Raw genomic sequence first — 16,016 nt, 5'->3', positions numbered from 1 at the left:
GACTCAAACACACAATTTAGCCTTGAGAAAGTTTTAGGATTTTTTTTTTATTGAAACGATTCCCTTCACTGTAATCCCCCCCAAAATAATTGCAATAGAAATCCATTGACGACCCACGGTACCCAGATGATTTTCGGGGGTTTAAATATCGAAAATAATAACGTTTTTTTTCTGCTATTGATTAGTCCGGCCTGGGTGAAATCCGACTTCTGCTTTTGACGGTTCGTCACATTTTACGTTGAAATCGAGCGAATACACGCCACCGTCCATAAACACACGGATCAAAAATATTACCGACTGGTCGCAGTTCGGGAATACAGTAGAGACCGTAGCGTGTATTTAAAGGTAAGTGACTAAGAAAACTATCTTGGGAACAAACGGGTGTTTTCTCAACGCCGAACGAAGAGGTGTAAATCCCACTTTTAGCTCGAATTAAATCTATTTTGTGTGGTTTTTTTTTTAAATTATTTGATATTTGAGATTCGACACTTTTCATTCAGTCAAGCTCTATTCCTTCTGGCCGTGACCGGGCTTCTCCGGTTGGAAAACGCTTTCTCTCCGTTGGGACTGACGGGAACTAACTAAATTGATTTAAATTCAGTACTAGCTTTAAATTTAACTAGCTGACATGAGCTACTCATGGTAAGTTTATACGCTATTTTGTTTTTGTTTAACATACTGGTAACCAGGGACGTTTTTTAAAGAGAATTGAAGACATGGGTGACTAGTTAGCTTGGTTTTCTCTCTGTGGGAGGAAGGGTTGGTTCGTTGGCTAATATGCTATTAGTTGGCTAACTATTCTAGCTAACTGTCTGAATAAGTTAACGACGTACTCACTCAAACTATCAAAACTAACCCCCACCAAAAAACTTTACACAACGTTAGACAGGGCCACGAAAGATCTGTGTAGTTTGTTACTACTGGTAGTTTGTTGTAACCGAGTATCGGTGCTAAACCGTGTGTTGTTGTAAGTTAGCATGCTAGTTAGCCATGGCGTTACAGGATACGGTGCCCTGGGCGGTTTTCACGGAAGTATACTGTACCCAGTTAGCTAGCTGAATAAACTAAGTTAGTCTATTCCTAGAAAACATTGAACCGCTGTAGTTTACCAATAAAAAAAATAAAAAATAAACTATAAAGTGAGAGTTGGATAAACGTTTCTGTGTAAAGGGACGAGCTCAGTTATATTTCTGTGTGATCCATGAGACAGAGTTGGGGAGTTTCCTGAAAGCGTAAACAAAGCTATGTCACAAAATAGTTTGACATTTGAAAGCTACGTAGTTCTAAACAACAGCTTTCAATGAGAAGCCTTTTAAACCCGGTTGTTTTAGGCTGATTAGTTTGCTAACGTTATTTTTCCAAACCGTCATCAGCTGTATGTTCCAAAGTTGTTTTTATTTATTATTTTTTTTAGAAATAAAGATATTTTCTGGTGAGAAAACCGGGGAATACAGAGAACGACAGAAAAGAAAACGAGGAAACCACCAAAAGGAAATGCCAATCGCAGCCACGGGTCAACTGACGACTCAGGAACCCTGTATTTTCTCCCGACTGCCCTCCACCCCGGAGCCTGTACCAAAAGGGGGTAATTTATGTGACGTTGCGGGGGCAGTAGCCGAGTCGCAGGAGCGAACAGAATACGGGGGCGCCGAGGGGGGCAGGGGAGGACTAGTAGCCAGCTACAGTCAGACCAGCGGCGCTAGGGGATTTCTGCCGCTTCGTTCTTCCAACTCCAACGGTTCTCCTCCGCAATCCCCTCCCACGTCCTCCCCCCTCGCCTCATCTTTCTTCCATCACCACCCCTATCAAATGGCCATGGAGCCGCCCAGGACTCGATCGCGTTCTCGGTCTGGATTCTACCAGCAGTATGGTGCGACCGGCCCCGGGATTAATGCTAACGGGGGAAACGGACCTAACCACCATCATCACCACAGCCAGCAGCATCATCAACAACAGCACAACTCTGGTTGCTCACACCTTGGAGCTCACAGCCACCACACGGAGCAGCACAGCATACGAGCACCGGGATCTAACGTCTCCCCCGGCGCTCAGAGGCAGTCGGGACCGCCTGGAGCACATCGCATCTCACCCGCAGGTAAGCATTCTCTCCCTTCCTCAGCAGTGCTCTCATTTCTGGGTTCTTGTCTAGTGTCTTGTGTGTTGACTATCCTTGACCCGACCAGCTAGAGAATCTGCTCTGTTGTAGCCTCTCGTGTCCCGGAGACAGAGGAAATGTGTGTGTTTCTGTGATGGCACACAACAGTGTGTGTCAGAGAATAGCCAGGCAGGGAAAGAGAGGGGCAGTGAGGAGAGACAGAGAACTCGATCTGGTTTAATGCACTAAGGATCAGCTTCTGAAAGGGAGAGCAGGGGGGGAGGGGCTAGGCAGGCAGCTATATCGTGTTGGCATGGTAATGTGTGCGTGTGTGACTGCACATTAGTTCTATTCTAATTAAGTAGACACTGTTATGTGCTGCCACAGAGCTGCAGCTAGGTGGTTTATTACATTGTAGTTACATGAAACAAGCAGTCTGTAACACACCACACACTACATTTAGCTTTGTGCATGATGCTGCCAAGATGCACTGAGATGAACTCTAGTCTCTGTCTCTCTCTCTCCGCCTGTTCCTCTCTGTAGCTCTGTGTTTGTCTCTCTCTGCCTGTTCCTCTCTCTAGCTCTGTTTGTCTCTCTCTCTCTCCGCCTGTTCATCTCTCTAGCTCTCTGTTTGTCTCTCTCTCCGCCTGTTCATCTCTCTAGCTCTGTTTGTCTCTCTCTCCGCCTGTTCATCTCTCTAGCTCTGTTTGTCTCTCTCTCCGCCTGTTCATCTCTCTAGCTCTGTTTGTCTCTCTCTCCGCCTGTTCATCTCTCTAGCTCTGTTTGTCTCTCTCTCCGCCTGTTCATCTCTCTAGCTCTGTTTGTCTCTCTCTCCGCCTGTTCATCTCTCTAGCTCTCTGTTTGTCTCTCTCTCCGCCTGTTCATCTCTCTAGCTCTCTGTTTGTCTCTCTCTCCGCCTGTTCATCTCTCTAGCTCTCTGTTTGTGTCTCTCTCCGTCTGTTCATCTCTCTAGCTCTGTGTCTCTCTCGCGCTCGCTCTGTTTCTGTCTGTCTCGCTGTGGGTTAAACAGGTCAGAATAGTCATTCCATTTTTTTGTAGCAGCTATTACAGATGAACAAGACGATACAAGGCTACAATACTGGACACAAGTAATGGCTGAATCCAGTTTACTAGTTTCTTACTGGACACAAGTAATGGCTGAATCCAGTTTACTAGTTTCTTACTGGACACAAGTATTGGCAGAATCCAGTTTACTAGTTTCTTACTGGACACAAGTATTGGCTGAATCCAGTGATGTCATTGTACTACATCAATGATTGGATGGTCTAGTTGTTGTCTGTCTTCTAGTAAATAATCACGTTTGTCTGACTGTGTCTAGGCCTTTAGATGACTGTCTAGGCCTTTAGATGACTGTCTAGGCCGTCGGATGACGAAGACACTGCATCTCCCTGCTAGAGGTGTCACTACAGACCCTGGTTCGATTCCAGGCTGTATCACAGCGGTCTAAGGTCCTGTATCTCCCTGCTAGAGGCGTCACTACAGACCCTGGTTCTGCGGTCTAAGGCACTGTATCTCCCTGCTAGAGGCGTCACTACAGACCCTGGTTCAGCGGTCTAAGGCACTGTATCTCCCTGCTAGAGGTGCCACTACAGACCCTGGTTCAGCGGTCTAAGGCCCTGTATCTCCCTGCTAGAGGTGTCTCTACAGACCCTGGTTCAGCGGTCTATGGTACTGTGTCTCCCTGCTAGAGGTGTCTCTACAGACCCTGGTTCAGCGGTCTAAGGCCCTGTATCTCCCTGCTAGATGTGTCTCTACAGACCCTGGTTCAGCGGTCTAAATCAAATCAAATCAAATTTTATTTGTCACATACACATGGTTAGCAGATGTTAATGCGAGTGTAGCGAAATGCTTGTGCTTCTAGTTCCGACAATGCAACAATAACGAACAAGTAATCTAACTAACAATTCCCCAAAAACTACTGTCTTATACACAGTGTAAGGGGATAAGGAATATGTACATAAGGATATATGAATGAGTGATGGTACAGAGCAGCATAGGCAAGATACAGTAGATGATATCGAGTACAGTATAACATATGAGATGAGTATGTAAACAAAGTGGCATAGTTAAAGTGGCTAGTGATACATGTATTACATAAGGATGCAGTCGATGATATAGAGTACAGTATCTACGTATGCATATGAGATGAATAATGTAGGGTAAGTAACATTATATAAGGTAGCATTGTTTAAAGTGGCTAGTGATACATTTACATTTCCCATCAATTCCCATTATTAAAGTGGCTGGAGTTGAGTCAGTGACAGTGTGTTGGCAGCAGCCACTCAATATTAGTGGTGGCTGTTTAACAGTCTGATGGCCTTGAGATAGAAGCTGTTTTTCAGTCTCTCGGTCCCAGCTTTGATGCACCTGTACTGACCTCGCCTTCTGGATGACAGCGGGGTGAACAGGCAGTGGCTCGGGTGGTTGATGTCCTTGATGATCTTTATGGCCTTCCTGTAACATCGGGTGGTGTAGGTGTCCTGGAGGGCAGGTAGTTTGCCCCCGGTGATGCGTTGTGCAGACCTCACTACCCTCTGGAGAGCCTTACGGTTGAGGGCGGAGCAGTTGCCGTACCAGGCGGTGATACAGCCCGCCAGGATGCTCTCGATTGTGCATCTGTAGAAGTTTGTGAGTGCTTTTGGTGACAAGCCGAATTTCTTCAGCCTCCTGAGGTTGAAGAGGCGCTGCTGCGCCTTCTTCACGATGCTGTCTGTGTGAGTGGACCAATTCAGTTTGTCTGTGATGTGTATGCCGAGGAACTTAACTTGCTACCCTCTCCACTACTGTTCCATCGATGTGGATAGGGGGGTGTTCCCTCTGCTGTTTCCTGAAGTCCACAATCATCTCCTTAGTTTTGTTGACGTTGAGTGTGAGGTTATTTTCCTGACACCACACTCCGAGGGCCCTCACCTCCTCCCTGTAGGCCGTCTCGTCGTTGTTGGTAATCAAGCCTACCACAGTTGTGTCGTCCGCAAACTTGATGATTGAGTTGGAGGCGTGCGTGGCCACACAGTCGTGGGTGAACAGGGAGTACAGGAGAGGGCTCAGAACGCACCCTTGTGGGGCCCCAGTGTTGAGGATCAGCGGGGAGGAGATGTTGTTGCCTACCCTCACCACCTGGGGGCGGCCCATCAGGAAGTCCAGTACCCAGTTGCACAGGGCGGGGTCGAGACCCAGGGTCTCGAGCTTGATGACGAGCTTGGAGGGTACTATGGTGTTGAATGCCGAGCTGTAGTCGATGAACAGCATTCTCACATAGGTATTCCTCTTGTCCAGATGGGTTAGGGCAGTGTGGTTGAGATTGCATCGTCTGTGGACCTATTTGGGCGGTAAGCAAATTGGAGTGGATCTAGGGTGTCAGGTAGGGTGGAGGTGATATGGTCCTTGACTAGTCTCTCAAAGCACTTCATGATGAAGGATGTGAGTGCTACGGGGCGGTAGTCGTTTAGCTCAGTTACCTTAGCTTTCTTGGGAACAGGAACAATGGTGGCCCTCTTGAAGCATGTGGGAACAGCAGACTGGTATAGGGATTGATTGAATATGTCCGTAAACACACCGGCCAGCTGGTCTGCGCATGCTCTGAGGGCGCGGCTGGGGATGCCGTCTGGGCCTGCAGCCTTGCGAGGGTTAACACGTTTAAATGTCTTACTCACTTCGGCTGCAGTGAAGGAGAGTCCGCATGTTTTCGTTGCAGGCCGTGTCGGTGGCAGAGTATTGTCCTCAAAGCGGGCAAAAAAGTTATTTAGTCTGCCTGGGAGCAAGACATCCTGGTCCGTGACTGGGCTGGGTTTCTTCCTGTAGTCCGTGATTGACTGTAGACCCTGCCACATGCCTCTTGTGTCTGAGCCGTTGAATTGAGATTCTACTTTGTCTCTGTACTGGCGCTTAGCTTGTTTGATAGCCTTGCGGAGGGAATAGCTGCACTGTTTTTATTAGGTCATGTTACCAGACACCTTGCCCTGATTAAAAGCAGTGGTTCGCTCTTTCAGTTTCACACGAATGCTGCCATCAATCCACGGTTTCTGGTTAGGGAATGTTTTAATCGTTGCTATGGGAACGACATCTTCAACGCACGTTCTAATGAACTCACACACCGAATCAGCATATTCGTCAATGTTGTTATCTGACGCAATACGAAACATCTCCCAGTCCACGTGATGGACTACAGACCCTGGTTCAGCGGTCTAAGGCACTGTATCTCAGTGCTAGAGGTGTTACTACAGACCCTGGTTCGATTCCAGGCTGTATCACAATGGTCTAAGGCACTGTATCTCCCTGCTAGAGGTGTCTCTACAGAACTCTGTGTTGTCTGTTCACACTGCTATGCTTTATCTTGGCCAGGTCGCAGTTGTAAATGAGAACTTGTTCTCAACTAGCCTACCTGGTTAAATAAAGGTGTTCTCAACTAGCCTACCTGGTTAAATAAAGGTGTTCTCAACTGGCCTACCTGGTTAAATAAAGGTGTTCTCAACTAGCCTACCTGGTTAAATAAAGGTGTAACTAGTAACTAGTAAATAAAGTTGTTTGACAGTTGCCATAGTAACTAGGCAATATGGAAGGGTGTCTGTAAAATGTAAATAACTTTCACACAGTGGCCCTGTGTACTGAACCAGAAAACACTGTTTCACTGTATAGACTTTCTGCTCGATAGTGAACAGGACCTGTGGAGAGTCTCTCCCTCTAGACTGTACAGCGAACTCCCCAGCACGCACACACTACCTCATTCTGCTCGTATTAAGTGATGAAATGATGCTGAGTGTGTTTGTGTTTTACGTTGCAGCTGTATTCAGGTGTGTGTGTGTTGAGCAACAACGAATGGTATGCTGGGACTGGAAATACCTGTCTGGGAGAGTGGATGTCAGTACGAGCTGCTCTGAGTTTAACACTCCACACACAGTGTAGCGCTACCAGGGATTCACACTCCACACACAGTGTAGCGCTACCAGGGATTCACAATCAGCTTTGTGTTTGAAGTGGGGAGGACAACATACACAGACAGGCCAGAGAGAGAGAGAGCACTCTGGACAAGAGGAGAAAGAACATGGGGGTGGAGGAGAGAGAGAGAGACATGATGACAGTAGGGATAGGGGGGGATGGAGGAGAGGAGAGATGATGACAGTAGGGATAGGGGGGGATGGAGGAGAGATGATGACAGTAGGGATAGGGGGGGATGGAGGAGAGATGATGACAGTAGGGATAGGGGGGGATGGAGGAGAGATGATGACAGTAGGGATAGGGGGGATGGAGGAGAGACATGATGACAGTAGGGATAGGGGGGGATGGAGGAGAGACATGATGACAGTAGGGATAGGGGGGGATGGAGGAGAGACATGATGACAGTAGGGATAGGGGGGGATGGAGGAGAGACATGATGACAGTAGGGATAGGGGGGGATGGAGGAGAGACATGATGACAGTAGGGATAGGGGGGGATGGAGGAGAGACATGATGACAGTAGGGATAGGGGGGGATGGAGGAGAGGAGAGACATGATGACAGTAGGGATAGGGGGGGATGGAGGAGAGGAGAGACATGATGACAGTAGGGATAGGGGGGGATGGAGGAGAGGAGAGACATGATGACAGTAGGGATAGGGGGGATGGAGGAGAGACATGATGACAGTAGGGATAGGGGGGGATGGAGGAGAGACATGATGACAGTAGGGATAGGGGGGATGGAGGAGAGACATGATGACAGTAGGGATAGGGGGGATGGAGGAGGGACATGATGACAGTAGGGATAGGGGGGGATGGAGGAGGGACATGATGACAGTAGGGATAGGGGGGATGGAGGAGAGAGAGACATGATGACAGTAGGGATAGGGGGGATGGAGGAGAGAGAGACATGATGACAGTAGGGATAGGGGGGATGGAGGAGAGAGAGACATGATGACAGTAGGGATAGGGGGGATGGAGGAGAGAGAGACATGATGACAGTAGGGATAGGGGGGATGGAGGAGAGAGAGACATGATGACAGTAGGGATAGGGGGGGATGGAGGAGAGAGAGACATGATGACAGTAGGGATAGGGGGGATGGAGGAGAGAGAGACATGATGACAGTAGGGATAGGGGGGATGGAGGAGAGAGAGACATGATGACAGTAGGGATAGGGGGGATGGAGGAGAGAGAGACATGATGACAGTAGGGATAGGGGGGGATGGAGGAGAGAGGGACATGATGACAGTAGGGATAGGGGGGATGGAGGAGAGAGGGACATGATGACAGTAGGGATAGGGGGGATGGAGGAGAGAGGGACATGATGACAGTAGGGATAGGGGGGGATGGAGGAGAGAGGGACATGATGACAGTAGGGATAGGGGGGATGGAGGAGAGAGAGACATGATGACAGTAGGGATAGGGGGATGGAGGAGAGACATGATGACAGTAGGGATAGGGTGGATGGAGGAGAGGAGAGGAGAGACATGATGACAGTAGGGATAGGGGGGGATGGAGGAGAGGAGAGACATGATGACAGTAGGGATAGGGGGGGATGGAGGAGAGGAGAGACATGATGACAGTAGGGATAGGGGGGGATGGAGGAGAGACATGATGACAGTAGGGATAGGGGGGATGGAGGAGAGGAGAGACATGATGACAGTAGGGATAGGGGGGGATGGAGGAGAGGAGAGACATGATGACAGTAGGGATAGGGGGGATGGAGGAGAGGGGTAGACAGATGAGAGCAGTCTCTAGCGTCGTCATGCCAGCAAGCTTCATCCTCCCCACCAGTACTGTCAGTTTGGTGTTTCATCCCCCTTTGGTTTGGGGAGGTGCCAGCTGATCCTAGATCTGTGGTTAAGTTAGTATCTAATGGTTAGATTGGGGGAGGTGCCAGCTGTTCCTAGATCTGTGGTTAAGTTAGTATCTAATGGTTAGGTTGGGGGAGGTGCCAGCTGATCCTAGATCTGTGGTTAAGTTAGTATCTAATGGTTAGATTGGGGGAGGTGCCAGCTGTTCCTAGATCTGTGGTTAAGTTAGTATCTAATGGTTAGATTGGGGGAGGTGCCAGCTGTTCCTAGATCTGTGGTTAAGTTAGTATCTAATGGTTAGATTGGGGGAGGTGCCAGCTGATCCTAGATCTGTGGTTAAGTTAGTATCTAATGGTTAGATTGGGGGAGGTGCCAGCTGTTCCTAGATCTGTGGTTAAGTTAGTATCTAATGGTTAGATTGGGGGAGGTGCCAGCTGTTCCTAGATCTGTGGTTAAGTTAGTATCTAATGGTTAGATTGGGGGAGGTGCCAGCTGTTCCTAGATCTGTGGTTAAGTTAGTATCTAATGGTTAGATTGGGGGAGGTGCCAGCTGTTCCTAGATCTGTGGTTAAGTTAGTATCTAATGGTTAGATTGGGGGAGGTGCCAGCTGTTCCTAGATCTGTGGTTAAGTTAGTATCTAATGGCAGGAGTCAGATATCTGGACAATCAAAACATCTGAAACCATTTCACCATTTTGTTTTATATTGAAAGTCAAGTAAAAAAATAAATAAATAAATAAATAAATAACCAGGGACGTCCAATTCTAGTTTTAAACTCAGACAAAATAAATGTGTGCAAAACAATTAAACGGCAAACGGCTTCATTTTCATCAGACGACAAACAGAAACGCCACTTGGCTGACAGCCACACAACGTCAACGATCGTCCAATGAAAGACGAGGGATTTCACCTCGTGAAGATTCTGCTTGGCCATCAGATGTATTACGTTGATCGTAGAAACAATGTAGCCACCGGAGGGAGGGAGGGACACATCAGTCAGAGCGCTGTCTGCTGATAGGACGCCCCTTCCTGAATGCGGGGAATTTGATTGGTCTGACGACGGAGAGCAAAGATTTCAACTGAAGCCGAACAGACATTTTGGATAAGAAGCATTTTGGATCTGTGTTTACAAAACGTAGTGAGATGTTTACTTGTCTTTTCTGCGTGGGGAGGGAGGGAGGGAGGGAGGGAGGGGGGGGGGACGGGGGGACGCAGAATTATGCATTAACGCCTTAATGGTTGGGGGAGAGAAGCTGATCACACACACACACACACACAGACACACACACACACACACACACACACACACACACAGACACACACACACACACAGACACACACACACAGACACACACACACAGACACACACACATACCTACACACACAGACACACATATACACACACAGACACCGACACCTACACACACACCTACACACCTACACATACACACACAGACACACACACACACACATATATACACACACACACATATATACACACACACACATACATACATACATACATACACACACACACACACACACACACACACACACACACACACACACACACTGCCAAGTCATAAGTTCCTGTGTGTGTGTAGCAGGATGTGCATTCTGTGTGTTGTCATTGGAAGGCCTGTTTCCTCATTTCCCCATATCCTCTACACCCCCCCCCCCCCCCCCCACCCCCTCGTGCCCATGTCAGAGAATAAGAAAACCCCTTCACATTCAGCCGTGTGCACCAGATGTCCTTCTCCACATCCACTTGTGTTTTAATAAGGAGGAGGTTCCCGAGAACAAGCTTAGGACTGCTCTGTGTGTGTTCGTCTATAGCACCCACATCTACAGCATCTGTTTCTCAGGCTCACTACATGAGTACCAAATAGCACCCTATTCCCTACATGCTGCACTAGATGTCTAGGTTCCTGAGAACAAGCTTAGGACTGCTCTGTGTGTGTTCGTCTATAGCACTCACATCTACAGCATCTGTTTCTCAGGCTCACTACATGAGTACCAAATAGCACCCTATTCCCTACATGCTGCACTAGATGTCTAGGTTCCTGAGAACAAGCTTAGGACTGCTCTGTGTGTGTTCGTCTATAGCACTCACATCTACAGCATCTGTTTCTCAGGCTCACTACATGAGTACCAAATAGCACCCTATTCCCTACATGCTGCACTAGATGAGTTCCAAATAGCACCCTATTCCCTACATGCTGCACTAGATGTCTAGGTTCCTCAATAGATCATCTCTTATCTGTGTGTGTGAAGCTTGTCAGTCTTCCCACGCAGGTCAACCTGCACTAGGGATGAGGGCTATTGATCCCTCTCTCCTCTACTCTCCTCCTTGAAGGCCCTCTGTCTGTTCCCCTCCTCCTCTCCTCCTTGAAGGCCCTCTGTCTGTTCCCCTCCTCCTCTCCTCATTGGAGGTCCCCTGTCTGTTCCCCTCCTCCTCTCCTCATTGGAGGTCCCCTGTCTGGTCCCCTCCTCTCCTTATTGGAGGTCCCCTGTCTGTTCCCTCCTCTCCTTATTGGAGGTCCCCTGTCTGCTACCCCTCCTCCACTCCTCTCCTCCTTGAAGGTCATCTGTACCTCTACTCTCCTCCCTTTCCGCATCCTTCCCTCTACCCCTCTCCTCTCTCTGCCCCTCCTTCATCCTTCCCTCTACCCCTCTCCTCTCTCTGCCCCTCCTTCATCCTTCCTCGTACCCCTCTCCTCTCTCTGCGCCCTCCTTCATCCTTACCTCTTACCCTCTCCTCTCTCTGCCCCTTCCTTCATCCTTACCTCTACCCTCTCCTCTCTCTGCCCCCTCCTTCATCCTTACCTCTACCCCTCTCCTCTCTCTGCCCCTCCTTCATCCTTACCTCTACCTCTCTCTGCCCCTCCTTCATCCTTCCCTCTACCTCTCTCTGCCCCTCCTTCATCCTTACCTCTACCTCTCTCTGCCCCTCCTTCATCCTTCCCTCTACCCCTCTCCTCTCTCTGCCCCTCCTTCATCCTTACCTCTACCCCTCTCCTCTCTCTGCCCCTCCTTCATCCTTACCTCTACCCTCTCTCTCTCTGCCCCTCCTTCATCCTTACCTCTACCCCTCTCCTCTCTCTGCCCCTCCTTCATCCTTACCTCTACCCCTACTCCTCTCTCTGCCCCTCCTTCATCCTTACCCTTACCCCTCTCCTCTCTCTGCCCTCCTTCATCCTTATCTCTACCCCTCTCCTCTCTCTGCCCATCCTTCATCCTTACCTCTACCCCTCTCCTCTCTCTGCCCCTCCTTCATCCTTACCTCTACCCCTCTCCTCTCTCTGCCCCTCCTTCATTCCTTACCTCTACCCCTCTCCTCTCTCTGCCCCTCCTTCATCCTTACCTCTACCCCTCTCCTCTCTCTGCCCCTCCTTCATCCTTACCTCTACCCCTCTCCTCTCTCTGCCCCTCCTTCATCCTTACCTCTACCCCTCTCCCTCTCTCTGCCCCTCTTCATCCTTACCTCTACCCCTCTCCTCTCTCTGCCCCTCCTTTCATCCTTACCTCTACCCCTCTCCTTCTCTGCCCCTCCTTCATCCTTACTCTACCTCCTCTCCTCTCTCTGCCCCTCCTTCATCCTTACCTCTGCCCCTCCTTCATCCTTACCTCTACCCCTCTCCTCTCTCTGCCCTCCTTCATCCTCCTGATGGAGGGTTAGTCTGTCTTCCTCCTCTCCTGAAAGTTGTTGCTCCCTCGTGTCTTGTTTCCAGGCTAAAGGGTTTTTACACTTTGTTTCGGGGGGTTCAACCTGCCACCACTCTGATACCACATCTAAACACGGGCTGCATCCCAAATACACCCTATTCCCTATATGGTGTACTTCTTAATAACAGGGCCCTTCGTCCACTATCTTAACTAGAGGCACAATCTAGGGAATGGGGTGCCATTTGGGACACAATCACTTTGCATGGAGAGGATTATTGTCACTTTAGACAGGATCTATTTCTTGTATGTTTATGGGGGAGGTAAATAGTCTGTCAAGGAAGGCCGAGGTGTTTAAGACCATTCAGAATGAACCAGACCAGGGACAGGGCTTTGTTTGTAGATTTCTAAGTCTGTCTGAGGGCCGATTCTGTCTGTCTGTCTGAGGGCCGGTGCGGTCTGTCTGTCTGAGGGGGAGGGCTGATGCAGTCTGCCTGTCTGAGGGCCAGGGCGGTCTGTCTGTCTGAGGGCCAGGGCGGTCTGTCTGTCTGAGGGGCGATGCAGTCTGTCTGTCTGAGGGGGAGGGCCGATGCGGTCTGTCTGTCTGAGGGGGAGGGCTGATGCAGTCTGTCTGTCTGAGGGGGAGGGCTGATGCAGTCTGCCTGTCTGAGGGCCAGGGCGGTCTGTCTGTCTGAGGGCCAGGGCGGTCTGTCTGTCTGAGGGGCGATGCAGTCTGTCTGTCTGAGGGGGAGGGCCGATGCAGTCTGCCTGTCTGAGGGCCGATGCGGTCTGTCTGTCTGAGGGGAGGGCTGATGCAGTCTGCCTGTCTGAGGGCCGATGCGGTCTGTCTGTCTGAGGGGGAGGGCCGATGCGGTCTGTCTGAGGGGGAGGGCTGATGTAGTCTGCCTGTCTGAGGGCCGATGCGGTCTGTCTGAGGGGGAGGGCTGATGCAGTCTGTCTGAGGGCCAGGGCGGTCTGTCTGTCTGAGGGGCGATGCAGTCTGTCTGAGGGCCAGGGCGGTCTGTCTGAGGGGGAGGGCTGATGCGGTCTGTCTGTCTGAGGGGGAGGGCTGATGTAGTCTGCCTGTCTGAGGGGCGATGCAGTCTGTCTGTCTGAGGGGAGGGGGGGATTGACACTTTTGTTTTTGTTATTTCTCCCTTTCTCCTATGTTCATGAGTTCTCACCAACAAGAGGCACAAACCCCACTAGCCAAATCTGCACTCGTTCTATCATGCTCTCTCTCTCGCTCTAGGTTTCTGTTTCCTCTCTCCTCCACCCTCTTTCCCCTTCTCTCGTCTTCTTCTCTCTGTTCAGGCCTGTCTCTCTTCTCTCTCTGTTTAGTTTCTGTTGTAACAGTTATACTGTGTGTGTGTGTGTGTGTGAGAAGTAAATGTAGCAGAGCACAGTAGAGCTGGGCAGCTTCAAATTCACCTGAAGTTCTAGAGAGAGACAGAAATGGAGAGGGAAGGGCTGAGGGAGGGGCTGAGGGACAACAATATAGTGAGAGGAGGACAGAAGGAGAGGAGGACAGAAGGAGAGGAGGACAGAAGGAGAGGAGGACAGAAGGCTCTTGGCTGAGCCCTGTCTGTCAGTGAAGCAGGGAGAGAGGAGGACAGAAGGAGAGTCTCTTGGCTGAGCCCTGTCTGTCAGTGAAGCAGGGAGAGAGACGGAGAGGAGGAGAGGAGGACAGAAGGAGAGTCTCTTGGCTGAGCCCTGTCTGTCAGTGAAGCAGGGAGAGAGGAGGACAGAAGGAGAGTCTCTTGGCTGAGCCCTGTCTGTCAGTGAAGCAGGGAGAGAGGAGGACAGAAGGAGAGTCTCTTGGCTGAGCCCTGTCTGTCAGTGAAGCAGGGAGAGAGACGGAGAGGAGGAGAGGAGGACAGAAGGAGAGTCTCTTGGCTGAGCCCTGTCTGTCAGTGAAGCAGGGAGAGAGGAGGACAGAAGGAGAGTCTCTTGGCTGAGCCCTGTCTGTCAGTGAAACAGGAAGAGAGACTGAGAGGAGGACAGAAGGAGAGTCTCTTGGCTGAGCCCTGTCTGTCAGTGAAACAGGAAGAGAGACTGAGAGGAGGACAGAAGGAAAGTCTCTTGGCTGAGCCCCTGTCTGTCAGTGAAGCAGGGAGAGAGACTGAGAGGAGGACAGAAGGAGAGTCTCTTGGCTGAGCCCTGTCTGTCTGTGAGAGAGAGAGAGAGAGGGGAGAGTGGAGAGTAATGGAGAGAAGGTTCATGTGGTGTGTGTGTGTTTGGGGTTTACATGTGTAGTGTTGTGAGGTTCTGGTTTTAGAGTGTAAGCATTAGAGAGTGTGTGGCCTGTGTGTGTGGGGGTGTTTCCATGTGTAGTGTTGGGGAGTTTTTTAGAGTTTTAAGCGTTAGGGAGTGGCCTGTGTGTGTGGGCCTTGTTTATTGGCTGTCTGGGTGGCTTTGGAGCAGAGGAGGAACTGTCAGCAGCACAGAGGGTTTTTCACAAACAGATCCCTGTTTAGTGCATTACATTAGACCAGAACACTAGTGACCAGAGCTCTATTGGGTCCTGTTTAACACTAGTGACCAGAGGTCTATTGGGTCCTGTTTAACACTAGTGACCAGAGTCTATTGGGTCCTGTTTAACACTAGTGACCAGAGAGGTCTATGTGGATCCTGTTTAACCCTAGTGACCAGAGAGCTATTGGGTCCTGTTTAACACTAGTGACCAGAGAGGTCTATTGGGTCCTGTTTAACACTAGTGACCAGAGAGGTCTATTGGGTCCTGGTTTAACACTAGTGACCAGAGGTCTATTGGGTCCTGTTTAACACTAGTGACCAGAGAGGTCTATTGGGTCCTGTTTAACACTAGTGACCAGAGAGGTCTATTGGGTCCTGTTTAACACTAGTGACCAGAGAGGTCTATGGGTCCTGTTTAACACTAGTGACCAGAGAGGTCTATTGGGTCCTGTTTAACACTAGTGACCAGAGAGGTCTATTGGGTCCTGTTTAACACTAGTGACCAGAGAGGTCTATGGGTCCTGTTTAACACTAGTGACCAAGAGGTCTATTGGGTCCTGTTTAACACTAGTGACCAGAGAGTCTATGGGTCCTGGTTAACACTAGTGACCAGAGGTCTATGGGTCCTGGTTAACACTAGTGACCAGAGGTCTATTGGGTCCTGTTAACACTAGTGACCAGAGGTCTATGGGTCCTGTTTAACACTAGTGACCAGAGAGGTCTATTGGGTCCTGTTTAACACTAGTGACCAGAGAGGTCTATGGGTCCTGTTTACACTAGTGACCAGAGGTCTATTGGGTCCTGTTTAACACTAGTGACCAGGTCTATGGGTCCTGGTTAACACTAGTGACCAGAGGTCTATGGTCCTGGTTAACACTAGTCTACTATGTAAGGGAATAAGGTGCCATTGGCGACATAGAGAGACATGGAGATCATCACATCACCATTGTTACTACTACAGAGGTGGGGGAGAGAATGAAGACCAGAATGGCAGAAGGCAAAAGTCAAGGAGAGG

At 49.7% G+C, this 16,016-nt stretch overlaps 1 protein-coding gene across 2 annotated transcripts; it reads left to right on the top strand.

Annotated features, from left to right (window-relative positions):
- Nucleotides 1-216: 216 nt before the first annotated feature.
- On the top strand, nt 217-2,658 carry LOC116370531 (homeobox protein OTX1-like). 2 transcript variants are annotated; one of them, XM_031819788.1, is made up of 2 exons: nt 217-345; nt 1,415-2,657. In XM_031819788.1, exon 2 carries the CDS (start codon nt 1,495-1,497, stop codon nt 2,185-2,187), a length of 693 nt encoding a protein of 230 aa, XP_031675648.1. In that variant the 5' UTR covers nt 217-345; nt 1,415-1,494; the 3' UTR covers nt 2,188-2,657. The 2 variants fall into 2 exon arrangements, with proteins under 2 accessions (XP_031675648.1, XP_031675649.1); XM_031819789.1 differs by lacking the exon at nt 217-345 and adding an exon at nt 491-642 and having other exon boundaries at nt 1,415-2,658.
- Nucleotides 2,659-16,016: the final 13,358 nt, after the last annotated feature.

Source organism: Oncorhynchus kisutch, unplaced genomic scaffold (genome assembly GCF_002021735.2).
Source record: "Oncorhynchus kisutch isolate 150728-3 unplaced genomic scaffold, Okis_V2 scaffold2603, whole genome shotgun sequence".
In the NCBI taxonomy this organism is placed as follows: Eukaryota; Metazoa; Chordata; class Actinopteri; order Salmoniformes; family Salmonidae; genus Oncorhynchus; species Oncorhynchus kisutch.
This window is presented reverse-complemented; position numbering and strand designations above follow the sequence as displayed.